The sequence below is a fragment of the Mytilus trossulus genome, chromosome 3 (genome assembly GCF_036588685.1).
Source record: "Mytilus trossulus isolate FHL-02 chromosome 3, PNRI_Mtr1.1.1.hap1, whole genome shotgun sequence".
Taxonomy (NCBI): domain Eukaryota; kingdom Metazoa; phylum Mollusca; class Bivalvia; order Mytilida; family Mytilidae; genus Mytilus; species Mytilus trossulus.
In genome coordinates this window covers 70,197,367-70,215,507 of record NC_086375.1, presented here as the reverse complement: position 1 = coordinate 70,215,507, position 18,141 = coordinate 70,197,367, and the positions used below count along the sequence as shown (strand labels likewise).

Here is an 18,141-nt window from a genome sequence, read left to right as displayed (position 1 = left end):
ATGTTTTATCTTGATTAAACAAGAGTTCTATAAGGTTGATTTAAAATGTCGCAAGATTTGATTTAAGTGGATTCTATATTCGTCATATTTCTTATCTCCTCCAATTAAGACGGAAAATTATTTTCATTTGTTTTTATTTGTAACAATTATTACAAGACATTTTCCTTTTACGTTAAAACGTTGTATATTTATTAACAAATACATAAATAAAATTCTTATATTTGTCTCATTACGATAGTTTCAAGATTCAGATGTTCATGAACAGGATATAATTATACACGGATTGTACAGATATAAAGCTACTATGCAATTTAAAGGGTTTTACGATTTATGCCTTCCTTTACCCTGGTGATGGTATGGAAAAATATAAGACAATTGATTTGTTTTATGTTATGTTATAATAATTACGTACATATATGTACCATGCTAACGTACCATAAGATTTTTAATGGTGTGTTACATGCAACCTTTTATCCAAGTTTCATGCAAATAAGTGATTTATAACTTCGTGTTTTCCTATTTACCTGAAATGTTGTAGAATTTTAAAAAATGTTCACAAAAAAAAATGTACATTCATTTTTATGATTTTAAAAGTTTACTGTCAACAAATAGCAACAGAAAAAATAATAGCGAAATACAATGGAAGAAACAGATATGTCATACATGAGACAAGTACCCTATCAAATACTATTGGATTATCCAAGTATTGAAAACTGCTTGTATTGCTGTTCTCTATCTCATCAGTGCTCGGATGTCTTTAAAGATACCTGGATGATTTTATGTCGAAGATTAATATGGCGCTATGTTTCGACTAAAGCAGCTCAATTTTCAAAGTAAATAATTTACAATAACGCTGGTGTAATGTTATACTCTACTTTTATCATAAATAGTAAACAAACACATATTGATATCAAGGATGTAATATATTGTTAATATAAAACTTACAAGGTTATACCAATCACTCCACATAATAAAGCTGTTTGGATCCGTTTGCCACTCCATTCATGGTCAAGCAAGACATATACTACTCTTAGATGAAACATATTAATAATCACATTCGTTATCAGCACGCGTTCGTCGTTATTTTGCTATTAATTCAGTAGGCTTTTCTCTTTCCTCTATATTGTAACAGTATTTCATTTAAAAATATAATGTCAGTTATAGTGTTACAATTGCAAAACATAGAAAAACCTACCTTTGTGCTTCGATATCATAAATTATATAGGTGTGTAATAGTACTGAAAGCTGATTAACGCGGTGCTATTGATTCAAAAGAGCTTTTATTTAAAGTATTTTCAACAACAAATTACAGTCTATGTCTATATAAAGTATAAACTAACTTTCTTTCAATCTTGAAATTAACAATCCCTTCAATTTTCCTGTCCCCTTTTCATCATTGTCTAAGAAAACACAATTTGAAAAAATATCCCCATCTGACATGTACAAGGGACATACTAGACGCTAAGGTAACGAAAGAGGTTACATTGTAGGTTATTGTCATATAGGTCCACTTTTAAATAAATATAAATACATTGTATTGCATGTTTGTACTATTTAAAGTCTACAGAAACTTACGTTAAATCATTGAGGGAGGTGTATCTAACAGCTACTATTTTTTGTTTTATTTTAATTTAATGGATATCTCAAAAAATATCTTACTACCACGGTTTATATGTCTTTGAAATCCGATAAACGAATCTGACAAAATAGGAATTCGTAACATCAAATAAGAGTGAGCCATGATTAAAAATAATTATCCAGATTCTGGACCAATGTTCTTACAAGGCAGCATTAACGTTGGTAGTAGTGTTTGTGTGTGGAAAGTTTATTTATACAAACATGTCTTCTGTATATCAATGTAAGACATGACTGAATGGGTATTATATTTTCCTCGGTTTTAGTTTGTTACCCCGATTTAGTATTTTGTCCATGGATTTATGAGTTTTGAACAGCGATATACTACTGTTGCCTTTATTTATACTTTCAGTTTTCATCAAATAAATTTCGCATTGATAAACAAATCAAATATAAGAAAACTGTTATTCTAACGTTTACAGGCTACAGTTGACCTTAGAAGAACTTTTTGTTTGTTACCAGAGAGATAATGTGTTTCACGTTATTATGACGATATATAATATAGAAATATATTATGAGAAAATTTCATAAGTTCTCAAACTCCTTAATTTCTATTACCACGAACGGACCTTAACTTCTTCCTTGGTTAATTGTTTTCAAATATATGGTGGCTATTTTAACCTTCGAGTTACAGCAAAACATATAGAGTTAACTCCATCCACCACAATCAAAAATAAGGAAATACAATGGTGGAAATTGCGGAAAAAGGATATTTTGCACAATATTTTGAGGGAAAAAGGGGAAAAGAAGTTTTAAACATTAACTTTTTCATGCAACTGCACAGTTTCAATAATGTTAATGTGTTATTGGATTGGATATCAGAGTGTTTGTGTTTCATTTCGTGTGATTATTTCCGAAACATAGAACTTCAATGCACTGTATTACATTTTAAGTGACATTAACCAAAACACTTACAACTATGCTGTATTTTCATAAGGTGATATCATTACAAAATCCTTAATATAGAACACAATAACATTGTGCTCCGTCTTAAGAAGGGAATTTTCCTACATCGAACAAAAATACCATCGTTGGTTTTTGGTTGTTTTCTGTTCATTCGTAGAATTGTTGTCTTTTTGGCACACTGTCCATTTCCATTGTCAATTCTATTAATTTCCGATTATCAATTCTAGAAATTGATATCATCATTACTATAAACAAAACAAAGTAGAAAATAAAACTGCTAGAAAATGTATCGTTACAAACTAGCAGAACTAAACAAAAACTCGTAGTAAGTTGTCATATTATTGTGCAACTTTACATTGGTGGATTTGGCGCTGTTTTGTCTTGACACATGGGAAGAGGTTTGGTTGTTCTATTATACACCCATATCCATTTGGATGTTTTAGTTATGATCATCCCTAATTCGGAAATTGAATTAGAAATGCTTATCTCGGTTTATACATTCATATGAAACATAACAATTTAAAGTAAATTGTATTTAGAAAGCAAACAAAATTACGAGCCAATAGAATCGACCTATAGATTTCAAGTACATTGTCATAATATTATGATTGAATTTTTCGTATTGGAGTTCTGTGAAATAATTAAAATTACTCGAAGAGAAGCAATAATCTTAATGACTCTTCAAAGAAACGGTTCTAGATTAAAACACGCATTGAAGATGGAAAACGAGCATAAAGATGTCGATTAGAGTCTGTCCTTTGGAATTTATTATTGTGAAATCGACTACACAAATCATTAACAGTTTGTTCTGAAGCAATCGGATTTACGTCTGCTAATCATCAAATTACAACCGAAGGCATATAATATGACAATAACCGTGTATATATGACACGTACATAATATATAAATATATATACGTTAAGCAGATGTTTGAGTTATACAGAACAAATTGTTCCTTACCATATTTTGTTTTCTTGACATTTATTTTTTGAAATTCGAATTGAACCTTTAAAATGCCGAATCGTAGTTTTTGGATAGAGGCAAAAGAGTCGTTGGAACAAAATGCTAAGACAATGCCTATGTCGTCTAGAATATTAGGAATTGGTATAATATTTGTGGCCTTTATAGTGCTTTCGATTGGACTGATCGTGGGACTTAAATTTCCGGGATTCGTAGAGGACAGAATAAAAGAAGACCAGTGTGTTGTTAGTGAAGAATATTCACATTATAATCAATGGGTAAGGAAACTTAATATTAAAAACATGTCATTAATAGCACATTTCCGTTTTCCATTTTCATTTCTAATTGAAACTTAAAAATCATTTCTAATTGAAACTATTGTCTTTCAATATTCACTCACAGAATAAATAGAAAGAAATTAAAGAAAAACACAAATAAAGAATTACTATATTGAAACGTCAACTGCGTAGATGCTAATGTGAGTATGATTTAATTTTTTTTTAAAATACCGAATTCAATATGGAAAGTCAAAATGGCAATATTGAAAGCTCAAAAACTTCAAACGAATAGAAAAAAGCTGTTATATTCCTTACTTGGTACAGGTATTTCTTTTGTAGAAAATTGTGGTTTAAACCTTTCCCTTGTATCTTCAGATATAAATAGGATCTTCTTTAATAACAAATGTTCATTTCTTGCAGGAATTTGATGAACAATGGATTCGGTATGAAAAACTATATTTTTGGAATATTACAAATCGACAAAATATATTATTGAGTGGTGCTATTCCTAGTGTAAGTAGATATATACATACATGTTTGATAACGGACATAATGCGATGCTTGTTTATGTGTTTAGATGTAATATTATGATTTATCCTTGAATAATATAAATTTCTCAAAGGCTCATATTTCTAATAATTATTGCTACTATTCTATATTTACCATTCCATCATAAGTTGACCAACTTACCTTTTCAAGACGTAGACGGAAATAGTTCAGTACATTTGGAGATAAATTCCCGTACAGTCCTTCACATAACAGATGCCACATGTGGAGTAGAATCATCGTTCCCTTCCAGAGCATCTGATATCACCCGAATTTTTTGTCGGGTTTGTGTAACTTATGTTTTATTTTCCAATTATATGTTCTTATGTCGTTTTTGTCCTTGCATTGTCAGTTTATTTTCGACTTATGAGTTATTTTTCATATCCTGCGCCTCTCTTTAAAAAAATTACATTAAAAATCGATTGAGTTGTCTTCACAACAAATATTGTTTAGTTTTTTTGCATTGTGAACTACCATTTCTTTTTCCCTACATATTTCATAGTTACGGAAGATGGAGTAAAATTATACTAGTTAACTGTTTCTTTCTTCATTTGATAATACAAAATGTATATCAGAATCATTTACGATACGGTGAGCGAAATTGTTGTTTTTACAACATTGTTATGGACTTTAAATGTCGTGAAGTCGGGAGTTGCTGCCATTCATGGATATTTCTATATCATGACAAGAATCTACTCAAATCTACAAACTTTCACACGTCCTTATTTGAACTTAAAGCCTTTTTAGTTCTTTTCATATTTTGTTTGTCGAAGTCACGTTGTCAATGTAAATAACTAATTTTCTTCTTCTCCACCTCTTTTCTATGTGCAGAATATCAGAAATCCGCAACATACTAACATCCTCTTAGGTCAAATAAAACAATTAACCCTGTTCTTACGGATTATGATCAAGGACATGTAGCCTCATCTAGCTTGGCTATTAATTTCATTGTAGATCTTGTTTTTATGTCATGTTTTATGACATGTTTTTTTTAAGTTCTTTTGAACAGTAATTGGCGTAGATAGATAAATCTTACATTAAAAGCCCTTTCAATTAAAGAAGAACAATATCTGTAAAGATAAAAGGTAAATTAGAAGAAGAAAGTAGATCAATAGTTAAAATATGACGAGTGGTATGCTTCATGGCGGTTATTAGGTTTAATATGATTTCTTTGTCAGTTAGAAGAGTCTCTGTGTCATTGTCAAGATGTATTTAGTTGCACATTTAATGTAGATTTTATTAATTTATTCTATCTTTGATATTGACACCTATCGCATTAAGTTATATGCTCTTCAACTTCGTACTTCATTTGGCCTTTTTAACATTTTTTTATTCGAGCGTCACTGGTGAGTCTTTTGTAGACGAAACGCGCGTCTGGCGTAAATATGGAATTTCAATCCTGGTATATATGATGAGTTTATTTAGGTGCTGCCAAATAACAAATGTTTGTTTTTCTTACATGAAAAAGATACTAGTAGTACATGTCACTGGTAATTATTTTACCAATTTCGTTTGGATTTTTATTAAAAATCACATTTAAAATATTAATGGAAGTTTCATTGTTTCCAGTAATAAGAAATAGTAGTTACAATATATATTAAACAAATGTAAAATTAACTGTTGCCATCAGACACAACTATTGCCCTCAACATTCAATTTATACCCAGCCAATCAGTATAACGGAATATTTTTTTCATACTTGAAGCATTCATGTTTTAACATTTGATGGTTGTCCTTAATATAATTTGTTCGTTTAATAGTCTAAATAAACAAACGAATGGAAATTCGAATGGATGACAGTAATACTTTTTATACACTTTTAATATTTTTAGCTGGAAAAGTGTGGTCCTTACATCTATAAAAAGACGGCAAGAAAAGTGAATGTTGTTTTCAGGGACGGGTATGTTTCCTTCAAATACTTAATTTCCTTCAACTTTGATGAAGATAAAACACAGGAGGAATGTGGTATAAACTGTAAGAGTAGCGATGAGGTGAGTTAAAATTCTTAAGTAGTCGTATACAATATATCTGTAAAATAAAGTTAGCAGTTTGAATAAGAACAACCAATTCGTGGATGAATTAACATTACCCATTACATGATACAATATAGAAAAATCTTGAAAAATATTGTTATAAAGCTTAAAAGAGATTTAAATCATCACACTTATTATTAAAATTGAACGGTTCTGATTATAAAGAGAAACTAATGTTAATTATTCAGGGAATTATAAATATATTGTTTTGCAAAATTCATCTCTTTTATTAATGTAGATGGAAGGTTTTTTTCATATATATAAAATAATTGAGAAGGAGTGATTGTATTCTGTTACTTTATTTTTTTTCGTTGGAGTTTATGAACTAAATGCGAAACACATAGACACATGTGGCACATTGTATAATAAAACGGATAAAAATATAATACAATCTTACAGATAAACTCTTAGTGAACTTATCTGCTATTTAAGACGCAGTGCCTAATAAGCTGATTGGCGTTTATTTGCGTTCATTATGTGTCTGAAAATCAATTTCTCAAGAAAATGTAATTACGTATATAATGTTAGTAATGTTAGTAACAAAAAGTGCACCTCCGTACATAAGATTGGTAACAACAAGAGTATCTGTACATTTATCATCGGTTGAAACCAGTTTAAGATCTGTGTATGTAGCCCACTTTGTTAGTGAATAATTTATGATACATAAAAGCCAGTTGTACGTTTATAGTCCCATGTGATAATTAAATATCAATTGTAGCTTAGTCCCGCGTAGACTAGATTCACTTGTTACCATCGTACCAGTAAACAGTTACTTGGTGTAAGTGATTTCTGATAATTAATATTAACAATTACTTATAACCATTATCTATATATATATATTGCATAAAGGGGTATGGGGTAGTCGTCAATGAGATAATAATTCAACAACATATTTACTGCTAACCAAAAGTGCAAAGGTTTCAACAAACAGTCTTCAACATTAGACATGTATCAATATAAATGTTAAGCGAGTCTAAAATTATAAAAATAGATTGTTGATACGAGAAGATTACTTCTGAATTGAAATTCGAAAAACATAAACGTGTTGCTCAGTCTATAGTTTTCTATGTTGTATGTAATATTGTTTGTGCATTGCTCTGTTTTATTTTTAGCCATGGCGTTGTCTGTACCTCTGGTATCTTTTATCCATCTTTTATATCACAAAAATATCCATATATATCCGTCTTTATTCCTCGCACAGCTTTAACTAATTCAATTAAGGGCCCAAGGATCAAATTAACTGGAAATACTTTATATATAAAAATATAAAACGGGCCGGTATCAGAACATACCTATTAATGAAAGAATATGTTTTAGTTGTAATGATACCATTGTAGATGAGAAACATGCAATTTTGAAATGTCCACTATATGCAGATTTTCGTGCTGTGTTGTTTACTCATGCTAATTCTTTTTGTCATGATTTTAATAGTATGTCAGATGACGATAAATTTGTATTTTTTTTAGTGATGAAAATGTTCACGTTTATACTGCCAAAATCTGCTTTGATATTTTACTGAAAAGAAAATGTTTATTATATTCGAAAAATTTTTATACTCTTAATTTGTTTTATGTTTTATATTTTATGTGTATATTTATATATATATGTAAATGTATATACCTTTTTTATAGTCTCTCATAACTCTTTTTTAGAGTGGCTCTTGTTTTATATTGGAAATTGTGATATTATGTAAATGTTTTATAAGAGGTGAGACTCAAATAAAATATTGTCTTGTCTTATCTTGTCTTCTAAAGTTTGTAAGCAACGTTTTAAAGGTGAAGCTATTGCATTAGCTTAAATCTATGATAGTATACTAATTGATGAAACAATATAGGTGTTTGTTTTATGTCACTTTGGTCTCTGGTGGAGAGCTTGCTCATCGGCAATCATATCATATCTTCTTATTTTTATATCCTGTCCAACCTGAAACATAGTTATATATTTCCCTATTGGAACTGATGATTTGAATGCAATTTTTGTAACAATTCTAACATTTGTTACAGCTCTTTGGTAATAACAAAACTAGATATTTGACAGCCATATACATGTGACTGTGAAAAACATTTCAGTAAAATAATAACTCGTTTAAATGATCTAATGAAGAAGAACAATCGATCACAGTCAAAATATAATGTATTCGATCGAACGATTGCAGTATTTAAAATTATATTACTCTTAAATATTTTTACACACATTATGTATTTTTAGATAACAATGCTCGATACAGATAAAATAGAAGAAATTGGAACGTTTAAAAGCTCTGAGGATTATCTCTTAGGAAACATTCCGGATTGGATCAATTCAAAAATAGAAGAACTAAGTGTACGTCAAACAAATATTTCTGAGAATGTGTTTTCTTTGCTAGGATTGTTAAACAACAGTGCAAATACAGAGAATAATATGGATCATCTAGTTCAAAACATTTCCTTTGGTCGCTGGATTGGTAAAAATGATACTGAACAGAAAATTGTGATAAATAAGATTAGAAACTATACTGATTTTTCTGAGACTGAAATGACACGCTTGTATAACGCTCTCTCATCAGCGCAAGTGATGGGTTTGCCTTTAACACAAGAATCTACTGAAACGTGCAGAACTTTTGTCCACACAAATACTTGTTCACAGCATCTTATAATTTTAAACAGTTCTACACCGGGGCTTTTATATCCATCTTTTGAAGATGATAATTTAAAATATTATAATTTTAGAAACATTTGTGGCCTACTACTCTTCATACAAAGCATTAATGAATCTAATATAAACTGTTTTCTAAGTGTACCAGAATGGTTAAGCGAGATGTTTTGTTTTACGAATGATACAGATTGTAGATCGCTTATGCTGGATAATATTTATATATCAAACTTTCTCCTGACTTTGAAAGATTTCGTTTTTTATTTTTTATATGCTAAAGTTATCAACTGGAGTGCCATGGAGCACCGCAACAATCTGTTTAAAATTTCAAGTATAAAAGAGTTGGTCATCGGATACGATTCTTCATCCGGTTATGTGTATGGTGAACTGACCAAAAATATGACTCGAGAAGTTAGCCAGAGTTTTGGTTTGTCTGTCCGGTTGTCGACATGCATTCTAGATAGACACTCGGGCAATAATATGATGCTATACAGTAAGTATGGGATACAACATTACAGTTAAATAAACAAAAATAACTAAACATTACTTCTTTCCATCATGTCAAAATTTGTTTTTTATTCAATAATTCTATTGTTTTCTTTTTTAGATAGCTTCTAAAAAGGAATGATTTTATCGGTTATCAATTATTTTCTTCTTAATTTAAAGTTTGGATAATATCAAGGCTGATACAAAGGGCAACTTCAGAGGGGATGGAAGTGGCTTCATTTAAACCATAATTGGTTTACAATTAGTTCAGGCTAATATCCGCCCGTCAAAAATTCATATGCTTTGTCTGCAACAGTAACACAATATAATGTAAGAATTATGTAAAACAATGTAACAAATTTGATTTTATATTCCAGATTATCAGAATTCTGATATTTCCACAGCGAGTCAACACAGCATATATAACACGTATTTTATTCAACCGTTGGAAGATTTGAAAACATGTACAAGTCAAACGCCTGCTGTTAATTCATTCCTTCATTTTAGTGAAGAGTTTGCGTGCGCAGTATATTTTAAACAAAATAGGATAATAGAATATTCAGGAATTAATCTATTCAAATATATTTCAGGTAAGGAAAATATACACTTGCAAATATTAAAATGTTAAATACTAATAGAAATACATACTTCATGAAAGTTTATAGTTGAGGTAACTCAATCTTTTGAAATGTAAGCACGCTTTAGGCGCTTAAACCTTAGTGTCTAAATAGTTTCCTAATTCACCAATACGAAATATGGTAGGGGAAAACTGATAGTGTTTTTTTTCAATTCAGCCACTCCTTACATTTATAGACAGACAGACGTCATAGTATAAGTTAATTTCTGCCGATGCTGTCTTGTTAGATCATTGGTCCACAATTTGTTTAATTATTTTTACTAATTACGGACACTTGTTTCATGTTACCAATTTCCATTTCTGAAGACTTGATTATCGAATTGCAAAGACAGGATGACACTTACGATGAACGAAAATTAGATAAACAAATTACCTATAATGGTTTACTTTTATTTATTTTTTATTTGGATGGAGAGTTGTCTCATACCACATCTTCCTATATCTATATAAACCAGAGTGTAATAACGATTTCAATCAAATAACAGTCTAAAAAGTCAATACCGTTCTCTTTTGCAGGAAAATATTGATCAAAAAGATTGTCGTTGTTGGTGAAGTAAGCATCAAGCTACAAAAAAATAAAAATTCTTAAAAGATCCCGTTACCCCCAAAAGTCTTAATATAATTGTACTTCGTAATAGACAAATATGCTAAAAACTAGCGTTAATTGTGAAAGTGGATCGATATATGAATAAACATACGCTTTTCGTTACCTAAGTGCCTAATACGTATATGGAATTAAATCCGCTTCAATTGTACATGTAAGATAAAGATATTTGTTTCAAATTGTATTCACAGACAATGTTGCAAATGGGACAAAGAAATTAAAGAAATTGTTAATTATAAGATGGAATGAATATTATTAGTTACATAGTGTGTTAGTGACCTTATATGATATATACAGGGTCAGTAAATTCCATATGGGGTGATAGCAAAGCCGACTTATCGACTTTCTTTATTTCTTAAATTTAGACTAAATTTGTCTTATTTGCCATCATAACACATCTTCTTATTTCTGTATTAAAGTGTTCAAGTGTTCAATTTTAAGAACCTTTTTCAGTTGGTATGCACTAAACAACTTACGAAAACGATAAATATTTATTATCAACAACTTTGATATCAACAATATTAAACATAACTTTAATAGTTTTGAATAATCAAACAGTGCCAAAGTCGTAAATCCACAACTATCCGTGTATTGAAATAAGCCCCGCCTCCCTACTAACCTAATATTGAATATACACGGTCTGCACGAGGTCGCTTTTAACCAATCATATTCCTAGAAATGTATAGGAGATAAGATAATAGTTTATACTGAACTTCCTTTCTCTAAATGCTTTAAATCAACGACATCAATTATATCAGTTAACAAAGCCGGGCTTTAAAGTTATCCTGAAACATCTTATCCTTAAGGTGGTAGGAATCAGCTTCTTAAGATCTGTTAAAGTGATACAAACTATACTTAAAAAGGGAATTTCAAACTCACATGTCAAAAGTAATATGACTGCGCCATAGCTAAAAAAGAAAAAGAACAACTAAGAAGTAATACAATCTAATATAAAAGAATAGTCAACGTTATTGTCTTTGGGAGGAATAAAAAGTACTTTGTAATTTCACTCCTTTTCAAACAAAAAATTCTCTGAAACTGACATTATCTAGTGCTTGACTTTTCTTTTGTTCATATGAGGCTTTATGGAGAATGAAAAATCAAGCTGCCATTATCCTTATCAAAATTTGAACAAATCTATCTTATTAAACTTGTAATAAAGGATACAAAATAGGAGCAACATTTACTATGGGACATTTTCATTCATAGATTGAAAATACTTACATCAATTGCAAGTAAGTCTGTCTAACAGCTTGGCCTACATTAAGAAATTGACCATGAGAGCCGGTCGAGATCAAAACGTTACAACAACAGAGTGAATTTAGCTTCACAATTGTAAACTTACCATTTCTATGTAAAAACATCCCAGCAGCGCCTGCATATGGAATATATATCTCCAAATTCATATTCATGATATCACAAGGCTTGCGTTTCTAACCATGATTTATTTGATAGAGGAATGCTGCTTAAAAGGAAGTTATTTAACCAAGAGTTCCAAGAGGTGAAGTAAAAATCATCCTTTCAAAAATTTTACGGACGCCATTATGAGTTAGTTGTATGTGAAAAAATATCTGTTTCTGAGATGCTGACAGATATGTTTCAATCGATGTTAACTACATCTCTTTCTCAGTTACACCGGAAATGTTGTATCGAATTAGAGTTATCATCGGTTTTGTACATACACGAGCAACAGTTACACTACTGGTGCCTACACCTGATATCATCCCTGTTTTTTAGTGTTGCTTAGTTTTTAATTTTCTTTGTTGTGTTTTCAATACTGTTCTTTGTATTTTGGTCTTTTTCTTTGTTTGCCATGGTGCTGTTCATATGTTTTCGACTTATGAGTTTGGATGTCCCTTTAGGTGTTTTTTTCGCCTCTCTTTTAAACAGATTGTCTTAGCCTGAATTGGCACAGTTGTTTTTTTTCGATTTCAGTTTTAATGCTGTTCAACTTCGTATTTGATATATTTTCATCTGTTTTGGTTCGAACTTGATTCGAACTCTACTTATATAAAGCACAAAAAATAGGCCTGTATTTTTTGGTGAATTTATCAAAGTGGACATTTCCATATGTCTTTTATTTAAGCTTTTCCTTTTTGTAATTGTTTCGCCTCAAACTGTTATGAGCGCCATTGACGAGTCTTTTGATACAACTATGGCGTACTTATTATAAACCTTGTATCTTTGATAACTGGAGATATGGGTTGTTTGATAAGTAGTTTAGCCTCATAATCATGAAAGTTCTAACGGGTTGTTTTTAGATGAAACGAACCAAATATTTTACCAGTTTTACGTTTTACTGCATCTTCAATATGAAGAACATGCAGAAACGTTTCCCTCGCAGTGTTGAATATTTTAACGTTTCGATTAAAAAATGGTTACATACTGTATTTCAACAAGAAACAAAATTCAGAATGGAGCACATTCGTGTTGGTGTAAGGTAGCATTAAATACTTATACTGTAATAATTGCGCGACTCCAGTTTTAATAATATTTTGCAGATGTAAGATGTCCATTAAACTCTGATGTTCCATGTTGTAATTTTATTGAATCATTTGTAAGTATATTTTATTTAAGACAGACAGCTAGATACCATAAACATACTACGTATACACAAGCCAGAGTCTGAGCTTGATTTGCTATATGATATAAAAACTAAACTGACGAAAAAAGGTCATTTATTCAAAATCGTAAAATGCAAAAAATACATTTTGCAAATAAAACATTTGACATAAAAGTTCATATTTAATATGAAATAATAATACATAATTACTACGAAATTACATCAACTAATATCATGTCAATTGAATAAATGACAAAGAATAGCAAAGGTGGGGTGAAAAACCTGCCCCATAAATAAACATATTTACAAATCTACTTCAAAAGATAATATAAAGGGCGGTATGTGGGGGGAATTTTGAACAAATTGTTTGATAAAAATCACAAGTTAACACATCAAATGCTGATGATAAAAGAAAGTGACCACAATGCACTTACACGTGAACTCGTGCTGACCCGCAATGCCATTGACCAATAAGAAAGATAATATCCGGTCATGCATTGGTCATAAAAGAAATTTCTCTGCACGTGAAAACAAGTTATCTAATTTCAACAATTTATCGTTTAATTAAGTAGGACACATTGACCCTTTGACCAGACTAGAGACATTATACATTTACAGTAATAATAGCTCACTCTTTTATTTAAGTCGGTTAGTAATAACCAATTAAACAGAATTATCTTCTCTGCTGTCTTAAATTATTTTATTCCGCTTAATTTTCAATTAGCAAATAAAACTGGTTTTAAGACAGACAGCTAGATACCATAAACATACTACGTATACACAAGCCAGAGTCTGAGCTTGATTTGCTATATGATATAAAAACTAAACTGACGAAAAAAGGTCATTTATTCAAAATCATAAAATGCAAAAAATACATTTTGCAAAAAAACATTTGACATAAAAGTTCATATTTAATATGAAATAATAATACATAATTACTACGAAATTACATCAACTAATATCATGTCAATTGAATAAATGACAAAGAATAGCAAAGGTGGGGAGAAAAACCTGCCACAAATCCACTCTTTGGCTGAAAGAGTGGGTGTGAAATCCAATCTAAGGCTAAAAGAGTGGACCCCCACCCGAGGACTCTGGCGACGTGAATACAATTATATATGACTTGAACAAAAAAAATACATTCACAATTTTGAACAAATTGTTTGATAAAAATCACAAGTTAACACATCAAATGCTGATGATAAAAGAAAGTGAATACAATGCACTTACACGTGAACTCCTGCTGACCCGCAATGTCATTGACCAATAAGAAAGATGATATCCGGTCATGCATTGGTCATAAAAGAAATTTCTCTGCACGTGAAAACAAGTTATCTAATTTCAACAATTTATCGTTTAATTAAGTAGGACACTCTGACCCTTTGACCAGACTAGAGACATTATACATTTACAGTAATAATAGCTCACTCATTTATTTAAGTCGGTTAGTAATAACCAATTAAACAGAATTATCTTCTCTGCTGTCTTAAATTATTTTATTCCGCTTAATTCAATTAGCAAATAAAACTGGTTATATTTGTGATATATGCACTATTAATTGCAATTCATTTTTTACGAAACAATTACTATCAATTAATGATTCTAGATCGTCTGTAAGTTTACATGAATGAGTCTCTTTGACGCGTACCACATGTTAAGATGTAACTCAATACCCTACCTGGGCACTAGAGTAATCCCTCTATTCAAGATGTTTGGAAGTTCATTTAGTTGCTCCCTTTGTATCTTCTTTCTTTTTTTAAATACCTGAATTAAAATAAAAGCCTAACTGTGATAAATAGCATTTCAAGCATTGGTTCTGACTCCGCGTTGTATTAGCTATTATCAACTTATCCACCATTCTTACAATCATGTTTTCATTTACACACATTGTGTGTGTATTGTAATATCTCTTTGACACAATCCCCTTTTACATTCTCAATCTTATCTCTGTTTAATTATGAAGTTTCAAATCTGTATTGTATTTCAGATTGACATAGAACCTCTTTCGGGGAAAATTTGGAGAAAGACTCTGTGCAGGCAAAAGAAAATATCTTTTTTCAAGTATGGAACTGTTACTGATAATGTATATCGACTGAATATTTCAACTTATTCATTTTCAACGTTTTTAAGAGAATCAAGAATAGAAATTTCAAGTTCTGATGTTGAAAGATTTAAAACACGGGTAAGTTAATTATTTTATTCTAAGAGTTCTTATCTTAACTCCATAAAAATAGAAAACATTGATTTTGCTGTGCAGATTCCAAATCATTAGCCTGAGATAGACACTCGAAAGGTTGTGATAAGAAAGTAAAATAAAATTATATCATTTTGTTCAATTCAATAAAACAAGTATTATAGACAATAATATTCTGAAGTTTAAACTCATGCATTTCTTTATTGTATACGAAGATTCTAATAACCATGAAAATATTCCACTGTCTGTGTTATATAAACCTGCGTGCGATGGAAAAACGACATCGAATACAATCAGCTATGTATTAAGAGTCATTTAGTGTACAGTATTGTTTGAAAGGTGCGGTTTTCTAAATTCTTATCACATGTTTCTATTATTCAAACACCTAATGATCCGGTCTTGTTAAAAAAGACTTAACATATAGTCAAAGCAAGAACAATATCAACATCAGATCAGGGAGTGATGTTTGATCTTACTCATGTTCAAAATCTTCATTAATTATATGCAAGAGGCTACTACAAACTCCAAGACGCATACATCGCCTTCTCCTAGCCATTATGGCACATCAGACAGCCAGTTACTAGATATTCGTTTTCTTGAAGAATTGGAAAGAAGATTGAATATATCAAAATCATGACCGTTATACATAATCACTATGTGTATTACCAATGTTATTTCAACTGATCGGGCGGAGCTTACGTTTAATTTGCATTAGGGCAGTCTATTTGAAAATGTGTGTGATTAGGATGACTGCCGTTATAATTATCACTGATTCATAATCACCTATCAGTAATCTCAAAGGTATTTACAAAATAATGACTGGTCACTTCATTGATAAGTTTATCCTAAAACACCTATTTATAGATAGACTGGTTTATTATGAGCGAACCGGACAAACTCCGCCCGGTCAAAAGAAATAAATCGAGTAATATCAGCTTCACTGTCGAACACTGAATATAGAAAGATGGATCTGCCATAGGAAACAGAACCCTTGGCTTTATCAGAAGAAATACCAAAGAATGCACAATGACCGTCTTATAGAACTGAAAGAAAATAAGTAAGACCTATCATTGGTTAACTAGTATGCAGTCACTGTAAATAATAACATTGATATCATTAGTAATGTGAAAAGTATGGCTGCTTAGTTTTGCCACCAACAACTATACAGACAGAACACATGTTGAAAATGTCAAAATATTGAGAACTCGCCATTTTTTGGAATCCCCATTTTGACTCCGATGTCATTTGAAAAGCTGTCATGTAACGTCATTCGATGTCTGCTTACGAGAAAAACAGGTTTATTTACGAATATCACAAAGCTAATATTAAAGGCAATACCTAGATTATATTAATTTACTGCAATAAAGGTCACATGTTTAGTAAACATGACAATTCATTTAGGAAATTATCATCTAGTTGCGGTTAATCTGATAGTTCAATAAATAACAGATTGTAAAAGTTACATACACGTTTTTGCTGCATTTATGACCCATTGGTTGCCCTGGGCTGTTTTTCTGTCCTTGACCATTCCGTTTTCATTTTTAATTTTACTAAATGCAGATGACAAATTTATAGTTTTTGAATATGAACTAGTAGGAAATTTAGTACAGTTTACGAGAACTGTACACGCACCAATAAAATGAATTTACAAACTTTTATTTTTATTTCCAGATCGAACAAATGTTGGATGCCTCATGTGTTGGTATGATAAGTTTAACTGTGATAGCTTCAGGTGTTTTTATTCTTGCAGTATGTATATTGTGTTGGCCTCAAGCGAAGAGAAAGGTCCATCCTTTCATTTTAGAGCAAAGTCATAATTTAGCTCATTCAAGACTATGAAAATGTCTATTATGTATTAACAGTATTATGATCTATATCTTTCAATTTATCAGGCAACTCATATACAGATGATTCGGAAGTTGGAGAGCATTTTTTTTTCTTGTCATAATTTATGATAGATAAAAGCTTACAATTGAATCCAAAAAAAAATCTAATAAGAATCTTAGCCCCTCTCATTTGTTATTTTCTGGAATTGTTACAATATGCTTCAATATATTGTTTGTCTATGATAAGGCAGATTTTATTTTAATAACCTTAATGTTCATAAAGCTGGTATTTTTCTTGCAAATTAACGGTAAAGAGATCATTTACCCTTGTAAAGTTTTAATGTGAGCTATAATGAAAATAGTTGTTTTCATCAAGTTTTTGTCGTCTGGTTAGTTTTCCATGTTTGTTGATAAAATTTTCAATAAAAATATGTCTAGTGGAGTCTTTTTTATGATGATCCTAATTTTTTTCGTCGGGTCGACTCAATTGCAAAATAATGACATAAGGTTTGTGAGATAATATCAATAAAAACAGTTTAATTGCATTTAATTTCTTGTCTTGTGACGTTGAAGTGAGCACTACACGACCCTTTGCTAAACTTCCTTATCTCTTTTTTTTTTTAACTTCCTTATTTCACAATTTACTAAAAAATGAGAAAAAGTAAACAAAACATATGGTCAAGTCGAAATTCTGAAATCTGAAAAATTAGTTACTACAAATTAGTTTAGATTTACTAAACCCACCATACTATACGATACTTGTAACAAGCATCAGCAAAGAAAGAACAAGGAGAAACACAAAAAGTACTTTTGGGATTTTACTTATTGATATGTAATATGTT

The 18,141-nt window shown here is 30.5% G+C and overlaps 1 protein-coding gene across 1 annotated transcript; it reads left to right on the top strand.

Moving 5' to 3' along the window:
• The first annotated feature begins 3,476 nt into the window (after nt 1–3,476).
• On the top strand, nt 3,477–17,619 carry LOC134711002 (uncharacterized). Its single transcript, XM_063571429.1, has 7 exons — nt 3,477–3,779; nt 4,200–4,292; nt 6,158–6,316; nt 8,567–9,182; nt 9,853–10,001; nt 15,267–15,461; nt 17,145–17,619. Exons 1-7 carry the CDS (start codon nt 3,555–3,557, stop codon nt 17,310–17,312), a joined length of 1,605 nt encoding a protein of 534 aa, XP_063427499.1. The 5' UTR covers nt 3,477–3,554; the 3' UTR covers nt 17,313–17,619.
• Nucleotides 17,620–18,141: the final 522 nt, after the last annotated feature.